The 19,222-nt window shown below is 36.3% G+C and overlaps 1 protein-coding gene across 1 annotated transcript in view; it reads left to right on the top strand.

Moving 5' to 3' along the window:
- The first annotated feature begins 321 nt into the window (after positions 1–321).
- Positions 322–19,222, top strand: part of LOC148952189 (KICSTOR subunit 2-like) — a 42,363-nt gene continuing 23,462 nt past the window's right edge. Inside the window, exons 1-4 of the mRNA XM_089088870.1 lie at positions 322–552; positions 3,631–3,770; positions 4,250–4,390; positions 8,353–8,491. Coding sequence (XP_088944996.1) covers positions 322–552; positions 3,631–3,770; positions 4,250–4,390; positions 8,353–8,491 — 651 coding nt within the window. The remainder of the gene's footprint in view (positions 553–3,630; positions 3,771–4,249; positions 4,391–8,352; positions 8,492–19,222) is intronic.

The raw sequence follows: 19,222 nt of genomic DNA, 5'->3' as shown, positions 1-19,222 counted from the left end.
AAAACGAACAGAAACTATTCCGTATATGTGGGGGTCCCCCCCCCCTCTTCAAAAACACGCTCTTTACGAAAAAGTGATTTTTGAAACTTTTAAAAATGTTTATTATTCTAATAAAACGGCCCTTGTGTTTTAGGAGTCGTTTTTAAAGAATTTGGGCAACATGTCAAACTTTAGCGTAAAGGGTGAGGTATTTGGGAGGGAACCCTCCTCATATACGGAATAATTTCTGTTCGTTTTGAGTTTTATTATTGCTCCTTACTTTCAGTTGAAAAAACTTCGGTTTTTTTTTATTTTATCAAATGATGGAAACACTGTTCAATAATGGCAATGACTTCAAAAGAAAAAGACATTGTTCTTGAAACATATTTTAGTAATTTATCAAGTTTTGCTTTTGACAAGGCAAAAGATGTTATTGAAAGAGAAAAAGAACCGTCCAAGGTTTTAACTGGAATATGGCATTCTATGGTCTTATTGTTGATTCAGTTGGCCAACTCAGAAAAGCTGTATTGTAGTCTTAGCTTCTTGTCATCAAAAGGCTTCTTAAGGAAAGAGGTTAGAAAGAATTTTTCTAGGAAAATTTGATGAGAATTCTAGATGACAGATTTTTCAATATCTTGAAAGTAGTTGAATTAGGGTGAGTGAAACTTTCAGAACCAAAGTTTTCTCCTTATAGCCTAAAGCATTTTTTTTCTGCTCATTGTTTCCCTGGGCCTATTTCTCAGGCCTTGAAGATAGAGTTTTATAAATGGTAGTTTTTTTCTGAAATTATGCCTACCATTCTTTGACTCTAGGTCTAGTAGGCTAATGATACATTGTGTTGTATTATAGCCTAGGTTTTTTTTGTGTCATTAAGATACCTGGAAAACCATTTTGTTACAAATTCAATTTTAATCTGATCTTTTTAACCTAACCCAGATATATAGCCCATGTTGTATTTTTCCTATATGTTTTTTTTATTCTAGATTTTGTCACTAGGGTAAAAAACCAGTATCCAATTGAGCAAAATTGGGTAAAACTAAAACCCTCACATCTTGTTACCAAAGAGGAACTGAGAAGAATAGTATATATTAATGAATAATTAAAAATCTAAGCTATGCATCAATATGGTTATTATTAAAGTTGTTTAAGATCAAACATTTGAAATTATTAGTTTATTGACTTACCTACTGGGACCTCTTTTTGGAAATACCAATTATCTTATTTTGATGTATATATCCTTGAGAAGGAATTGAGAAGGATTGTATATGTTAATGAATAACTAAAAATATATGGTATGCATCAATATGGTTATTATCAAAATTATTTAAGAACAAACACTTGGAATTGTTAGTTTATTGACTTACCTACAAGGACCCTCTTTTTGGAAATACCAGTTATCTTATTTTGATGTATATATATATCCTTGAGAAGGAATTGAGAAGAATTGTATATATTAATAAATAATTAAAAATCTAAGCTATTCATCAATATTGTTATTATTAAAACTATTTAAGATCAAACACTTTAAATTATTAGTTTATTGACTTAGCTACAGGGACCTCTTTTTGGAAATACCAATTATCCTATTTTGATGTATATATCCTTTTAGTGTTTCAGTTTTATTTACATATTAGCAGAAAGCTGATTTTCTTTTGATTCTAGAAATGTAACTTTTATTGCTTTTTATTTATTCTATAAATCATAAATATTAAGTATAATTTTTCTTTTCAATTGCTTTTCAAAACAGAGACCACATTTTTAATTTATGCTGGCAAATTATTGGTGAAGATATGACCAAGAAGGCATGGTTCTTGTTACTGCCCTCACATTGCATCATGCTGTAGTAAAAAGGGAAGGTCCAAAAACCCATTGCTATTTTTCTGGAATGCCAAAGAAAAGTGGTTTTTCCCAAAAAGAGGTCTTTTACCCTAGATATAAACCATATCTAAAATAAGAGGAAAAGGCTAAAATAAGAGAATTAGGAAAAGAAGAGAAAACAAAGACTACTTTAATAATTCTATAATGGGTTCTACCATACCCCTAAATTAATCCTTTGTGACATCAATAAATGTGACATTCAGCCCTAAACAGGGAAATTCATTGGATTTTCAGCCCTAGATAGGTTTACCATGTATATTATGTTTGTAACATTATTTTTATGTTTTGTATTAAAAGTTCCTGTTTGGTTAGCACTCCAAAAGCATAAAATTAACTTTATGTCTTTGAAAAATCAACAATTTGCTCGTTTTCTGAGCATTTTTTTTTCTGTGAACACATCAAAAATTTCCAGTCTTACTTTACTTGACAATAATTTATAAAACCTATAATATAATGCAATATAATTAATAAAAAAAATTTTTACTTTCCTTGACAATTTTTTTTCATTACCTTTCAAAAAATGTTTGTGTCTAAGCTTTGCTTCCCATCAAAACCCCGACAGACAGTATTAAAATATTGACTTTTTTTTCTGCATTAGCAAAAGTATTGTGTTCATAAAACTACTATTTAATGAAATTTAATTTAACAGCTGAAAAGATTGTTAAGTAAAAGTAAGGAACAACTTTTAAACTTTAAACAAGCTCAAACTATTCTGTATATAAAGGGGACTGGTCTCTCCTTAACTCCTTGCTCATTAAGCCAGAGTTTATTTCAAAGTAGTTTATTTACAATTTTATAAAATTAATTAATTTATGATGGCTTCAAATTAACATCATAATTGGAACCCATTTATCCTGTTGGGGGGCTTGACTTCAATATTTGTTTTAAGTTCTATCCATTTTAGGATGTATCTAAATCAATATTTTTTATCTCTTGGTTTGATGTAATTATTCATTTCATTGTTGGTTCATTAACTCAGTTGTATCAATTTCTGTTTGCTTTAGATTTGACTCAATATGTCAGTTTATTTCTGCTTATCTTAGATTTTTGATACAACTTTTTTCTTTTTCTTTTTTAAATTCCTTTTTAGATAACATTTTTAAAAGTAATTAGGCTAGTAAAAAGGACTGCCCTGTTGGAAAACTGGAAAACCTTCTCATGAAAAGGAGCTCTTTTGACCTTATAGACCCCTAGCAGCACTGTTCCAATTTCCTTTTATGCTCTCCTAGGTTTTGGCAATGTACAACTGTGCTTTTAAATAAGATTTTTAGGCTAGATGGCAGCCTTTATAATTAAAATCTGATAAACTAAATGGTTGGTGCAAGATGGGCCTGAGCCTTTGGATGGAACATCAGGAGTTTTTCCTGGGGAGTTTGTGGGGTTAAAAACAAAAATCTGTTCTTCTTAGGCATATATTTTCTAAAAAGATTTGGCTAAACCTGTCTTTGTTAGATTCTCTTACCTCCTTCCCTCTGTATAGGGCTGACCACTATAGCTTCAGAGTGTATATGATTTCAAAGTCATAAAATGAGTTCAAAATTTATGACTTATAACATATATGTTTTCAGATGTACAAGCAAAGAAATGAGAGAATAGAAAGCCCTCTCTCCTTCTCCTCATAAACAGAAAATGTAAAACTAGGGCCTAAAAGTGTATTTTTTTGTACTTTTTATTCATGTGAGAAAAATTCCTTGATCTCCTACCCCCCTCTCCTGCCTGCCTCCAAAGGATTCAACGTGTCAATATCTGTGGTTTCATAATTATTTTTTCTAGAGCACACTCAAGACTACCTATGAATCTTTGCGTGATGATTTTAGAAGAATTGATGGCTTACATAATGATGGTTCTTTCCTTTCTCACCTGTCTGGTCAACTGAGTCATTTTTCTGCTGCTCGGGTTGATCTACTGGAATTGTATCCTTTATGACCCAAGGCCTCGCTGAGAATTTTAGAGCCATCAACCACAACTTTTTGAAAAGAGGTGTTAAATTATTTACTACTGTATGGTATTGGTAAAAAAAAATATATTGATACTACTGTTTAAACTATATTATTCTATGAATATATCTTAGAGAACTGAGTTTGTCACATTAGAAATGGTCATTATTTCCAGAATTGAAAGTAAAAGATGGACACTTATGATTATTCCACATAACCTGACATGATTAAAACTCTGAATACCTAAAGTAGCTTAAACTGTTACCTTTGGTAATAAACAACTAAGTTAGACCCAAGTATTCTCTATTGTATATAGTATTAGTAGATGATAAATGAAAATTTAGATTTGCTTATTAACACTCAAAATCTGAAAATCAAAATTCTGTCATTCTAGTTCTTATATAGTATTTTATTTTTATTTTCCTCCAACGTTTTCCTTAGCTCTCAAATTTTAGCTATGATAAACTGGCAGGAATTGCATCATCTAAGAGTGCAGCCAAAGTAGAAGATTTGCTGCCAGTTATAATTGACATATGTGAAACCAATGTGTCCAGATTTTATCATCCTATTCTCACTCAAGTCAAAGCTGTTTTTAGGTAAGTGATGAATAAAATTTAGTTTATATGGTTGTAAATCCCATTCTAATAAACAACATTAACTGATAATCCAGTGCTGTAAATAAGTACCATTCCTGGAAAAAGCCAAGGCTGTTTGATGCTACTTAATTTAATTAGTTTTAGAATATAAGGTGAAGTTTATTCCTTTGATAGGAATTAATGACAAAAAAAAAATCAGAACAACATACACTCTACTTAGTTGTGTTTTGAAATATAAAACAATTTGGCTTTCTCTTTAAAGAGACATGCCTAAGCATGGGTGCTACAGGGAGGATAATTTCTACTGCTACTATTAATAATAATAACTCATTGCAGCACCAAGTCATGAAAGGCCAGCATAGCTGCACCTGCTCCCCCTCCACTGCATTTATCCGAAGCTTATTTCTTTACCTCTCCCATTAATTTCTCCTAGTGTCTTTCAAATTCTTTCTAATGATCTTTTCTATCCCATTCAGGGACAACCTGTTTTTTGTTTGGCCTAGATAGATGGCCAAAAAGCACAATCTTTAATTTTTATCATGAAACGTGGCTACTCATCTCAACCTTTCTTTCATTATAGCCCTAGAAAATGGAACCAAGTTGCATTTTTTACGAAGCCTATTGATATACAGTCTGTCAAACGAGTTTCTAAAACTGTTGTTAGACAGTTCCTCTGGAAAACATTTAACTTTTTTTCCTCAGCTTTTCAAAGCTCCCACGATTCCAGAGTTTGTTCAACTGTAAATAAAACACCCTATGCCCTAGCTATTCTACTTTTTACATCATGAGAGAAGCTATCCCCTTGATCGTTTTCTCATCACCTAACATCCCCTCTCGTATTCCTAGTCTAAACGACTTAGTCCTCCTAACATCAATCTTCAAACCTGTTCTTGCACCCAGGACTCTTGTGCCCTTGGCATTGAGTAAGACATATCTTTCTAAACTTCTTTCAATTGCGAAAAAAAAAATGTATGTGTCATGGCTATTCTAGTTTTTACATCTTCACTGCATCTACCATCTTCACTAATAGTACTGCCCAGGCAAGAGAAACTATCTACTTGATTGATTTTGTTTTAACTTAAATCAAGTCTTTGCCCTCATTATATCTATTAAGTGACTTAGTCTTCATAGCATTGATTTTTCAAGTCTATTCTTGCACCTTGAACTCTCAAGACCTCCAAAAATTCATTAATTTCTCCAACATTTGTATCAATCAAATCACCTACATAATTCGAACCATGTCCAAGTTTGGCCCCTCCCCCCCTCTTAAATAGGAAAAATGCTATAAGACACACACCCTTTGGCTATATAAAGTAAAGGTTAAAAATATATATTTTGTTGCAGCCCCCCTCCCTCAAATAAGAACCCTGAATATGCCATGCTTAAAGGTCTGACCTTTGTAGGAGGGAATAATAAGCTCTGTTCATTCACATACAGCAACCAGAAGTATGAATAAGTGCGTTTTGTGGTTCATGTTTTAGAATATTCTGGACCTATCTTAAAGGGGAGTTTCTCTATCTTCCTCGATGGGTGGGTATGGATTTTAGCTTGACGTCCAGTCATCACCTATTTACGAGGTGCTTCGTTTCGGGGGGGGGGGGACTGCCCTCCCAATAATTTGGAGAAAAAAAAATCGTTCAAGGAGAATCCGATCTCTCCAGCGATCTGAATTTGGGCTCGCGTATGCTGTTAGTATGATTGGATAAGTCTGACTATCTTGCCTGGTACTCCATCCTCTGTCATGACCCTCTAGATTCCAACCCTTAGAACAGAATCAAAAGCTGTAACAAAATCTACGAATAGAGACACTGTTGGTTTCTGGTGTTTTGCCCTGTGTTCAAGGGTTTGTCTTAAGACAAATACTTGGTCAATTGTTCCCGTGCCTGGGCGGAATCCCGCTTGATTGGGCCTTGTCTTTACGGTGCCCTGGATATGAAAACGATTATGCAGCACTATGGCAAATATTTTGGCAGCAATGCAGATGAGAGATATCCCGCGACAATTGCTGTATTTTGTCTTTAGCCCTTTTTTGAAGACTGGAAGGATGATAGAGTCTCCCCAATCCTGTGAAATCCTCTGACCCGTAACTCCCAGGAGACGAAGCTCTTCGACTCTCTTTATAGCTTCAATCTTGAAGAAGAAGTTGGGCTGTGTGCTTGGCACTTTTGATGAGGAGATCAGCAGCTTTTTTTGTTTTGATGCATTGAAATAAAGCACCCATGCATCGGACCACTTTTCTGTTTTCAAAAAAATCTGTCTGTAGGCTTAGGGAGGTTTAACTTGGGTCCTCGGGTTTATGGGACGGCTAAGTGTGTCATTATGTCGCTAGTAAAGTGATGCAAAGGGCTTGTCATGTTGTCTCACATGTTACTTATTTAGATAGGGGAAAGCGTAGGTCCCAAGATGCTATCCTGGGTTGTGTCAGCCTTTACTGGATATTCGCTGGAAGTGAACCCATCAAGGACAAGTCGCAAGGAACGGTCAGAAAGAAAGCTCTCAATAACTTTTAACAGATGTCCGCTGCCAAAATACGCGCAGCTTTGCATTAGAAAGCCATGGTGCCTTACTCTGTCGATAGCTTTAGCGATGTCAGATAACCTAATGTCCTACCCTACGCTTTTGCTAGAAGCTTGATCCACACCTGGTGCTGGGCCACTAGGCCGTCAAGTGTCAAATGTTACCGGCGGAATCCACATTGACGGTTGCCTGAAAGGTCATTCGACTCCAGGTACTGGTAGAGTGCACGAGTGGTAACGCAGTCGTAGACTCTTCCAATGCAGGAGAAGAGGTTAATCGGCATGTGAGCCCACGGTCCTTGGATAGCCATCTGGTTTAGATATAGGAATTACGTTTTCGGATTCCCGTGTCCGTGGAAAAGTTTCGCGGCGAAAACACAGCTGGAAAAGCAATGACAAAGGTCCATTTAGTTCGAACCGGCGCTGCAGGACTTGGAGACAACATTTTGTATGCTCTCAAAACCCGTGGATTTGGCCACATTAAGATGCTTCAGAATGCGAAGGACATGGGAGCAGATTAGTTCACACGAGCAAGGACATTATCAGCTCGATCAGGGAAATTAGGAAATTCTTTACCGGCGTCGTCCAGATGTGAGAATTTTACAAAAGTCTTAGCAAGAGCTTCGGTATTTGCCCCTGGACCTTGCACAAGACTCCCGTTGTTAACTTCTAGGACAAGAATCAAAGTTCCCTTAGACGATGGTAAATCATCTTTGACAATTCTACCCCAGCTCTTTGCAGAAGCATGTTGAAGCTTGGTAGCAAATTTCTCCCCGTACTGGATCCGGGATGGCCGAATAACCCTGATCTGCGTCTTTACATGCTTTGATGAAATCAAGTGTTTCCTTTTCGCTCTTTTAGACTAGCCTTCATTTGTGTACCTTTTGCATACAATCGTTTGTGTGTATTTTGATTTGTTATTATTTCAATGTTATAGTTATAAAAGAGAAAATGTTTAAAGATATTTCGTTTTTAATAAAGCACAAATAATCCTATGACCTTTAGAAGGTCTAGTGGAGCTGTAACCCTACTCTTAATAAGTTGTGTTCGTTTTAAGTTCAACTTGATTATTCATTTTAATCTTTATTTGTTTTAGGTCTCACATATTCGTCAGCAGTATCATCTGTTAATTTTATGCTTGATGTAAATATCCATTTTAATTTCTGTTTGCTTAGGTTTGATTTGTTCATTCTTAGTAATTCCTATTCGTTATAAGTTTGAATTATTACATGACTTTATTTCTTCTCGTTTTGGTTCTAAAATGAGTCTTTTCTTTGACAAAGGTTTTATGGAATGCTTTTTTATAATAAGCATCAAGAAAAGCATATATTGTAAAGCTGTCGTTCAATGACAGCAGTAAAAAATTCTGCTGGACAAGGACTACTGTTTACCGGGTTGTTATTATCTTGGCAGCAATAATTTTGTTTATGTTCTGCTTGTTTTCAGTCTTGAAACAGAAGCCCTTCAAAAACTATTGAGAGCTCATCTTGACATCCAAAAATGGCAGTTCTATCCATCTGTAATTGCTTTACAAGAAGCTAAAGTTAAATTAGATGAATGGAATGTAATGATTCAGGGAAGAGAGGTAAATATTATCAAAATTAAATAACCTTTTTTTTATTTTAGAAAATCTATGAAAATGCACTCATGTTATTAATAATACGAGTATTACATTTAACACTCACTAGAATTATGAACATGCAAGACAAGCTTACAAAAAAATTTAAAAAAATCAATAAAAATTGCAATAAGACTAATTGATAAGATTTGGGGCGCTTTCTTCTGAAATCACACATACCATGTCAGCTCTTTAGGCAAGATTTTCAGATATTCGGACCATTTGATTAAACTAGCTATATCGGATTTTAATCCCATATCATATGGGACAACAGGGGGTTCCACGGGCACATAGGATATTATGCTGCTCTCGATCGGCTTTGGCACTTGAAATGTGTACTAATTTGTGACCAAATGAATTTTTTCCCGAGTTTCTATGGCCATTCACTATATGATGAGGCTGAAAATATAGCATTGGCCGAAAACCTTATTATTAAGTCAGCACTATTGCTTTGACAGTGACTTAAAAGGAATCCATTTAAAAGGAACAAAGCAGCGACGGAAATAAGATTATTTTGCAAATAATACTGCTAAATTAATTGTCAAATGTGTTTTCTGTTGATAATTGTTTTTCCATGAGAATTGATAAATATTCAGATTTTTTTTTTCTTCTCTTGTTCATTAAAGCCCAACTGACAATCTAATCTTAAGTGGAATAGAAGGGGACTGAAACCCCACTCTCATAAATATGACGTAGATAATTTTGGAGACCACACTGCCTTTCCATGACGATAAAATAAAAGTTCAAAATAGGGATCAAATCCTTTTTAATAGACAGTGTATAGAAAATTCACAAAAAATACCAGATATTTCGGTCACATATACAGTGACCGTAATAAGTAGTAGTACTAAACTAAAACAATTTAAAACAAAAGTCTATATACGAAATCAAATAAAACAAGATATTGTTTAAATTTCTAATCCTTTTCAAAGCAAAGGTGGAAGCTAGCTTCCTTGACCTTCTTGGCTTCGGTTCATTAGCGTTCAATGACTTAAGATTTGGGCAGGCGTCAACTACATTGTGTGAACTGAACTTTATTCTGTGAGATTTTTATAAATTATCATAGATAGAGTTCAGCCCATATTCACCTGTATCCCGATTCAAAGCAATATTCTTGAATAAGATTTTCTTTATTTCAAGAGTTTCACGAAAATTTCGGCTTTAAAGAAAGATTCTAAGTCTGAAGAATTTACTTCAGGCCTTTCAGAACATATTTTTAATTTTCCAGACCATTTTATTTTGTTCGAGAATGTCTCTTTGATTTCTAGGGATCGGCGTTTAAAGCAAAATAGGTTTTCAGTAAAGTGTAAACGAAACTCAGGCATTTAGGGGCTATATGAGGGAATCAACCCTTGTTTGTGGATTTTTTTTTCTCGTTTGATATCTTGGCTAATTTATACTCAATTTGCTGTCATACTTTTCTTGCTACAGCTTTTTTTATTTCTATGTTTAATTCATGTTCCTTTTCAATTAATGGATAATATGTATGTATTAATATTAGTTATCCCGGCTAAATAGATTTGTTAACGATATTTTTTATGCGTCTGAAAGGGAAGGAATTAAAAGGAAAAGATCGTTTATGAAAATTTTTTCTCGATTAAAGCAGCAAAGTTTGATTTTTGACTTCAAAAGCTGTCATTTTAGCCTTAGGTTTGTTATTTACAACCTTGTAAGTTCTTAAATACCAGCTTTGTTTGAAACCAAACAACATTTTTGAAAAATGTAGGTCACTCAGATCTAGAAAGGTAGAAACCTCAGAAAAGTTTAAGCATCGATTTGAAGGGGGATATTACCGTCATTGGGGACACTTTCCTGTTTGAGCTGAAATGGTCATTTCACGCCTACTTTGGTCATGCCAACTAGGTTTTTTGAAAATCCTTTTTTGAAATACGACCGTAATGTGTATTTATCATTACTTATTTTGGACTTCTATATATCAATATTAGATTCATCAGAAATCTTTAAATATTAACCAAAGCAAAAATCAAACACTATTTGTTAAGTACGTATTTAGTGGATTGGATATAGGACATGTATGTTTGCCTCAGATTTGCAATCAGCAACCTCATAATTTGTAAACCAACTACAGTGCAAATCAACCGTTAAGCTTGATATATTTACTTATCGGCTTTTGGTCTATGACACTTTTTTCAATTAAAATCATCCCTAAATGATTTTGGAATGATCATGAGGGAAAAGAACTGCAATATATCTATTTAAGAAGCTGGGAAAAGGGCTTGGGCCCTAGGGTCCTCCAACTATGCACTTTGAATGATATCTGACGACTCTGAGATAAACGAAGTACGACATGTCTATCTTTATGAAGTTATGGGAGAGGGTTAAGGCCTCAGAGCCCTGTCTTATGTACTCTTAATTATACAGACAAAAAATTAAATAGACCAAAGAATCCTTGGAGTAAATAATTTAAACACATGATCAAACATTTTATGAAAAATATGTTCTTTTTCTGAATTTCTACCATCATCCGTTCTATTTAATGAGACCTGAAGAAAAAAAATAGTTCATGGAAGACACATCACTCTTTATTAAGTCAATGGCATTCTCTGACCGGTCATCACAAAAGGCGAAAGTGTTTTGCAGGTAGAAGTAAAAAGTTGTCTTTAGTTGTCCCAGCATCCTCCTTCCTGCTACTCCGCCTCTGAGATTGAAATGTATCGTGAACTTCTATCATCTGCCTCCTTCGTTTGCTTGAATTTGAGGGGGACTGCCACTCCTCACTGTGTTCCAGCTCTTAATAACCAAGGTTAGACTCTGATTTACTGAAAACTATCTAAATAATTAATCTAGCTCACATAAAGGAGGGAGAGCTTACATAAGGGGAGAGGAGAGGTTTTTACCCTCCGATCTCGAGATATTTACGTTTTTTTTTCTAAAAGTGCTTATATTTCCTTTGTAATTTGCCTATTATTGCGTTTTTTCGAAACTGTTTCTTCCTATTCTGAAATATCAATCCCGCCTTCCAGAGACGAAATCCAGTATATATGCCTGTAGAAATCAGCGCTTTGCTTTAAATCAGGAGGATTAGTGAAACATCAGTCTCTTTCTTTCGCAAGTTTCCGATAATATCTTCCGTGGTATTTTCATTAAACATTGTTTCTTACTTTTACTTTAACGAGGTTTTATTCTGTTTTATACCCCAAAATACAAACCTTCGCTCACTTCTCGAAGATCCTGCATTAAGCTTGAAGTTCGCTAATCCTCCAATTGAGGCAACCAAGAGAAAGCTGCAATCAATTGAAAGACTTGAAAAATTCTTTGGCAGAGTGAAATTTTTGTCCACGTGAGAGTGACGCCTGAGGCACACCACAGTCACATCTGTCAATAAAAAGGCAAGGTTTAGGAATGTCACCGATTTATTCTTGATTTTAATGCCACACTTGTATTACGAAAGAAGAAAATTAAAATGGCAAAAAATTAGTTTAAAAAGCCTATGACAATTCTATTTTGAAGGATCAGAGAAATTGCGAGAAATTACGTACATGATCGGCGCTTTATTTGTTCATAATGTCGATTTTAAGGACAAATGTTACTATACTGTAGCCTGGGCATGAGGCTTCATTTCTTTATATTTTTTCCTCACAATTCACAATCGACAGTTTCTTCTGACCCCTTTTCATTGATCAGCATGCATAATAGGTCAGTCTATCTTCACGCCAAAATAGACTGAACTCTGAAATACTCCTAGGAACTTGTGAATCAGCATGCGTTCGGAAATTTTAATTAAACAGTCATTATAATATGAATTAGTTGCTAAGTTCTTCTAAGGTTAATTATTTTTCTTGTGTGTGATTGATCAATTAGTTGCAAGAATTCAAACAATTGTAATTTAATTAAAACTATTTCTGGACTAAGAAAATCGACTACAATTAAATTTACTTGAAAACATAGAATTGCTTACAATTATGCAATTCGATTATTTGAGTATGTTCCTGCTGCGTGCAGTATACGAACATCTTTTTTCACCAAGCGAATTATGTTGATTACTTCATATAGTTTAATGGTAGTAGTAATGATAGTGCTGATTTCAAAAATACATGAAAAAATACATTGAATTGCGCAAGAAAAACCCATGGTTGTGTCATTAAACTCACGCGTGAATACTTTAAAAGTTGGCACACTATAATGGGTGTTATGAAACTAAAGTCGAGGTTTTTTAAACTTGGCAATGTATAATGTAGTCAAGCATGTTTTGAGAGTTTGGTCGTAATAACACATTCAAATACATTGAATGTGTCTATTGATTGAAAAAATACATGAAAAAATACATTGGAATTGCGCAAGAAAAACCCATGCTTGAGACACTGTATTTACACGTGAACATTTTAAAAAGATAATCTGCCTTGGAAACAGTTTGATGTGTTCGGGGAAATTACGTTCCTTGGTGTTGATTGACATTTGCAAAAAAGGGGTAATTAGTGATAGGATAATTTTTTAACATCAAATCTCTGAATAAAATATTTTTGGAGCATGTACTTGACGATGGAGAAAAAGGGTTAAGGTGATTAGCAATTACGAGCGGGGATTCCCCACCTGTTCCTAAACATTGCAAAAAAGATAGTAAAATTGCGTATTTAGGAATGGTTTTTTAGGGAAAGCTGTTAAACACCCAATTTGCAAATACTTCAATGTGTTGTCAATTTTGGAGGGAAAATCAAAAATACTCAGAATCAAAAATAAATGGGATCTGCCTCAAGGGGAATCTGCCTCAAGGAATGGTTTTTTAGGGAAAGCTGTCAAACACCCAATTTGCAAATACTTCAATGTGTTGTCAATTTTGGAGGGAAAATCAAAAATATTCAGAATCAAAAATAAATGGGATCTGCCTCAAGGGGAAGGCTCAGAGGCCCTTCGTTCCCCCATTTCTGAGGGCAGGGGGGGGGGTCAATTTTGGATGGAAAACCAAAAATACTCAGAATCGAAAATAAATGGGATCTGCCTCAAGGGGAAGGCTCAGAGGCCCTTCGTTCCCCCATTTCTGAGGGCAGGGGGGGGGGTCAATTTTGGAGGGAAAATCAAAAATACTCAGAATCCAAAATAAATGGGATCTGCCTCAAGGGCAAGGCTCAGAAGCCCCTCCTTCCCCCATTTCTGAGGGCACGGGAGAGGGGGGGGTCAATTTTGGAGGGAAAACCATAAATACTCAGAATCGAAAATAAATGGGATCTGCCTCAAGGGGAAGGCACAGAGGCCCTTTGTTCCCCCATTTCTGGAGGCCGGGGAGGGGGGGGGGGTCAATTTTGGTTGGAAAAAAAAAAATGAACAGAGTAGAAACTAAATGGGATCTGACTCAAGGGGAAGGCTCAGAGGCCCTTCGTTCCCCCATTTCTGAGGGCAGGGGGGGTCAATTTTGGAGGGAAAACCAAAAATACTCAGAATCGAAGATAATTTCCATTCATCTTAGTTTTTAACGATGCTCCTTATTTCTAGTTGAAAATGCTTATTTTTTAATTTAATTGGGAATGAAAAGTCAAACTCTAACATAAAGAACAAGGTATTTTGGAGGGGGTATCTGATGAAATAATTTAGGTCGTATGATCAATTTAATTTATTTTTTAAATTCAATAGTTTTTCAGTAAGGACACTCGATAACCTAAAAGTGTCTGATTAACACTTTTACCTTGAGCATCGATGTTGTTAGCAGAATTTCAAAAAGGATTGTTTATGAGAGCTGGCGTATCTGATGAAATAATTTAGTTCGTATGATCAATTTAATTTATTTTTTAATTCAGTAGTTTTTCAGTAAGGACACTCGATATTCTAAAAGTGTTTGATTCAAACTTTTACCTTGAGCATCGATGTTGTTAGCAGAATTTCAAAAAGGATCGTTTATGATGGCTGGCGTATCTGATGAAATAATTTAGGTCGTATGATCAATTTAATTTATTTTTTAATTCAATAGTTTTTCAGTAAGGACAGTCGATATACTAAAAGTGTTTGATTCAAAATTTTACCTTTAGCATATATGCTTTTAGCAGAATTTCAAAAAAGGATCGTTTATGAGTGCTGGCGTATCTGATGAAATAATTTAGGTCGTATGATCAATTTAATTTATTTTTTAATTCAGTAGTTTTTTTCAGTAAGGACACTCGATATCCTAAAAGTGTTTGTTTCAAACTTTTACCTTGTGCATCGATGCTGTTAGCAGAATTTCAAAAAGGACCGTTTATGAGTGCTGGCGTATCTGATGAAATAATTTAGGTCGTATGATCAATTTAATTTATTTTTTAATTCAGTAGTTTTTTTCAGTAAGGACACTCGATATCCTAAAAGTGTTTGATTCAAACTTTTACCTTGAGAATCGATGTTGTTGGGTCCCAGTCCACCAGCCTGAATGGTGGAAATCCACTAGCTCAGTATTGGGGTCATAGTCCACCAGCCTGAATGGTGGAACTACACTAGCTCAGAAGTGGGGTCTCAGTCCACCAGCCTGAATGGTGGAAATTCACTAGCTCAGAATTGGGGTCTTAGTCCACCAGCCTGAATGGTGGAAATTCACTAGCTCAGAATTGGGGTCTTAGTCCACCAGCCAGAATGGTCGAAATCGACTAGCTCAGTATTGGGGTCTCAGTCCACCAGTCTGAATGGTGGAAATTCAATAGATCAATATTTGGGTCTCAGTCCACCAGCCTAAATGGTGGAAATTCGCTAGCTCAGAATTGGGGTCTTAGCCCACCAGCCTGAATGGTTGAAATTCACTAGCTCAGTATTGGGGTCTTAGTCAGTGTTCAGATTGGAGCGTTGGGGTCTGACTATCTGGGCTTTATTTGTCAAGGTCTGAATGCTAAGCGATGGACATGAGCTCAATTGGGACCCCATTGTGAAAATGGAAAACAAAAAACAAAAATATATTGTTGGTATGTGTGTGTAGAGCATGGCATGGTTACCGCTAGGGCAACAGTCTAACCGTTGACGGTTTTAGGTATCCGTGAATATGTTCTAAGGCAAGAGTGGAAGTTGGGACAAATTTTTGGAGGTGCCCACCTCACCTGCCCAGAGTCTCAGTCAAGTGACCCTAAATTTGAAAAACTGGAAATTGGCTCAGATTTTCTAAACTGAGCTGAGACAATGAATAGATACTATTGGGAAAGTAATTGGAGACGCTGGGCATCCGTGAACAAGTGCTAAATTGAGAGAGGAATTTGTGACAATATTTGGGGGTGCCCACCCGCCCAGAGTCTCCGGCAGGTGACCCAAAAATTTAAAAAACACAGAGACGACAGACACAAAGAGACGAATCACACACAGAGAGGACAAACACACAGAAAACGACACATGCACAGAGACGATACACACACACACACACAGAGTCAACACACACAGAGAGACGAGACATGCAGACAGAGATGACAAACAAATATAGAGACGACACACACAAAGAGATGACACACACATAGAGACAACACACACACACACAGACAACATCCACACAGAGACGACACACACAGAGACGACACACACAAAGTGACGACTTACACATAGAGACGACAAACACACAGAGACGACACACATAGAGAGACAACACACTCAAAGTGACGACTTACACATAGAGAAGACACACACACAGAGACGACAAACACACAGAGACGACACACATAGAGAGACGACACGCACAAAGAGACGACAAACACACAGAGACATCACACACACACAGATACGAAACACACAAAGAGACATCACACACACAAATAAACGAAACACACAAAGAGACGACACACGCACAGATAGTAGAAACACAGAGAAACGACACACACACACAGAGACGACACACATAAAGATACAACACAGACATAGATATGACAGACATACACATACGAAACATCCACAGAGATCACACATGCACAGAGACGACACACACACACAGAGTCCACTCACACACAGAGAGGACAAACACACAGAGACGACAGACACAAAGAGAAGAATCACACACAGAGAGGACAAACACACAAAAACGACACATAGAGACGACACATGCACAGAGACGATACACACACAGAGTCAACACACACAGAGAGACGAGACACACACACAGAAATGACAAACACACATAGAGACGACACACACACAAAGAGACGTCACACACACACAGATACGAAACACACACATAGAGACGACACACACATAGAGACAACACACACATAGAGACAACACACACACAGAGAGAACATCCACACAGAGACGACACACACACACACACACACAGAGACGGCACACTCAAAGTGACGACTTACACATAGAGACGACACACACACAGAGACGACACTCACACAGAAACGACACACACACACACATACACAGAGACGACACACACATAGAGAAAACACAGACACAGAGACGACACAAACACAGAGACGACAACGCATAGAGAGACGACACGCACACAGAGACGACAAACACACAGAGACAACACACCCACCGAGACGACACATGCACAGAGACGACACACACACACAGAGTCCACTCACACACAGAGAGGACAAACACACAGAGACGACAGACACAAAGAGACGAATCGGGTTGTTTTCCCCCAGGGGTGTTTAAGGTCTTTATGGAAAAGATGGCTGCATAAACTTTAGATGTGGCTCATTTGGTTGAAAATTGGAATTCCAATTTCCCTTTTTAGAGTCAAAAGTGATGGAGGGCAACTACCCCCCCCCCCCAAACTACCCATGTCCACCAAACGCATCTGATTGAAATTGTGAGATAGGCATTTTATTCAAAATAGTCCAAAAAACATATAAAATTGCCTCTAGGGTTGGCAAAAACCCCCAGAGCCCTGTGGCAAGGGCTACAAGTTATGCCCTGGGGACATATGAGGTTCTTATGGAATAGGTGGTCGCATGAACTTAAGAAGGGGTTCATTTGATTTGAAATTGGTGGTTTGTGCCCTTCTTACGAGTCAAATATGATTTGAGAGCAACCAGCCCCCCCCCCCCCCCGCCCATCATTTCCCAAAACAAACAACTAAACTAAGTTATGAGACATATATATTTTTCAGCATCGTAGAAAGGTTCAGTAATTATGCGTTTAGGGATGTCCCTCCCCTAGGCCTCAGGGCAAGGGCTGTAAATTATACAATTTGTTCATTGTTTACATATAATATATGCTATTGAGAAAAGGTATGCATGTTTGACTTCTACTTTCCCAAAATACGACGGGCATTAAGGCGAGTCTTTCAAGGAATGTTGAGGGGAGTATTGAAATACATCAAAACATGTTATGTGTATATGGGTTGTCAAAAGGGCATAACTCAGGAATGACTGAGTATATTAATTAGTAACTTTCAGGAAATGATGAAGGAGATGATCAATTGACCAAAAAGGCAATATTTACACGCTACTACTACTAGTACTGAAACTACCACTACTTCTACTGCTACGACAACTACTACTGCTACCACTCCTATCACTAAAACTACTTCTGTAGCGAGTTCTACCAAGCTGAGGATTTTGAAATAAACATCCGAGGAAACGTTAAGGGGAAGGTTGGATTAAATCAAAACATGCTATGTGCATACAGATTGCTGATATGGGCGTATCAGCAGTATTTCTGAAACGGCCTATTATATCAAAAGGAAACTTCAGGGGCATCACGGGTGGGATATTCAGTTGACCAAAAAGTAAAATGTACCGGCTATTACTACTATTAATACTGCTGCTACTACTGTTAATACTACTAATAATAATAGGCTATTACTGCTACTACTACCACTACTACTATGATACCAGTATAACTAAGGCTAAGCGTATGAAAGTGAAAATTCGACAGAACATTGAGGTGGAGTTTGAATTAAATCAAAACACACTATGAGCATGCAGATGGTCTAAAAGGCAGATCTCAAGAATGGATTTGGGTGTTTAGTTGGAATTTCCAGAGAATACTTAAAGGAGAAGCTTATTTGACAAAAAGGTAATATGTACATGTCCCTACAAACACTATTGCCACTGCTACTTTTACTAATACTACTATTGCTACTAAACTACTCCAACTGCTACTCAAATTGCGCCAACTTGTAAGGCTTAGAGTTTTAAGATGAAAAGGGTGCAAAAGCGCACATCAGCAATATTTTGGGAACGGTTTACCGTGTCAAGGTGGAACTTCCGGGTCATCATGAAAGGGATGTTCAGCTGACCAAAAGGCAAGATGTACATGCTACTACCGCTATTAATACTGCTACTACTACTCTTACAACTACTGCTACTAATACAACACTAACAGTGCAACTACTTCTTCTTCTACCACCGCAACTACTATGATACTAACTTTATTAAGGCTAAGTCTACGAAGGTATAACTTGAGAGAATATTGATGGCAAATTCGAACTAACAAAAGACACTATGTGCATTTAGATTGTCAAAAGAGATTTGTACACTATGGCAAAAGAGATAGTAGATATACACAAAAATTGATTTGTGTATACTACTACTTCTCTACTACTAGTTCTACTACTGCTATTACAATTGCTCCAACTAATACTTCTGATGCAACTACTTGTAAGGCTAAAAGCATTAAGATGAACAAATTTCAAGAAGTATATGAATATACAGATTATTAAAGGTACATATTGACAAAGTCATAGTAATGGATAATTGCATTAAGTTGAGTACTAATACTACTGCTGTGACTACTATTACAGCCATACCTAAGGGTATGAAGGTTGAATTTTCAAAGAACTTTTAG

This window comes from Artemia sp. Qi Xiang Cuo, chromosome 5, assembly GCF_049724085.1.
Source record: "Artemia sp. Qi Xiang Cuo chromosome 5, ASM4972408v1, whole genome shotgun sequence".
NCBI classification, from domain to species: Eukaryota; Metazoa; Arthropoda; class Branchiopoda; order Anostraca; family Artemiidae; genus Artemia; species Artemia sp. Qi Xiang Cuo.
Note: the sequence above shows the minus strand (reverse complement) of the source record. Positions and strands in the feature narration are given on the sequence as shown.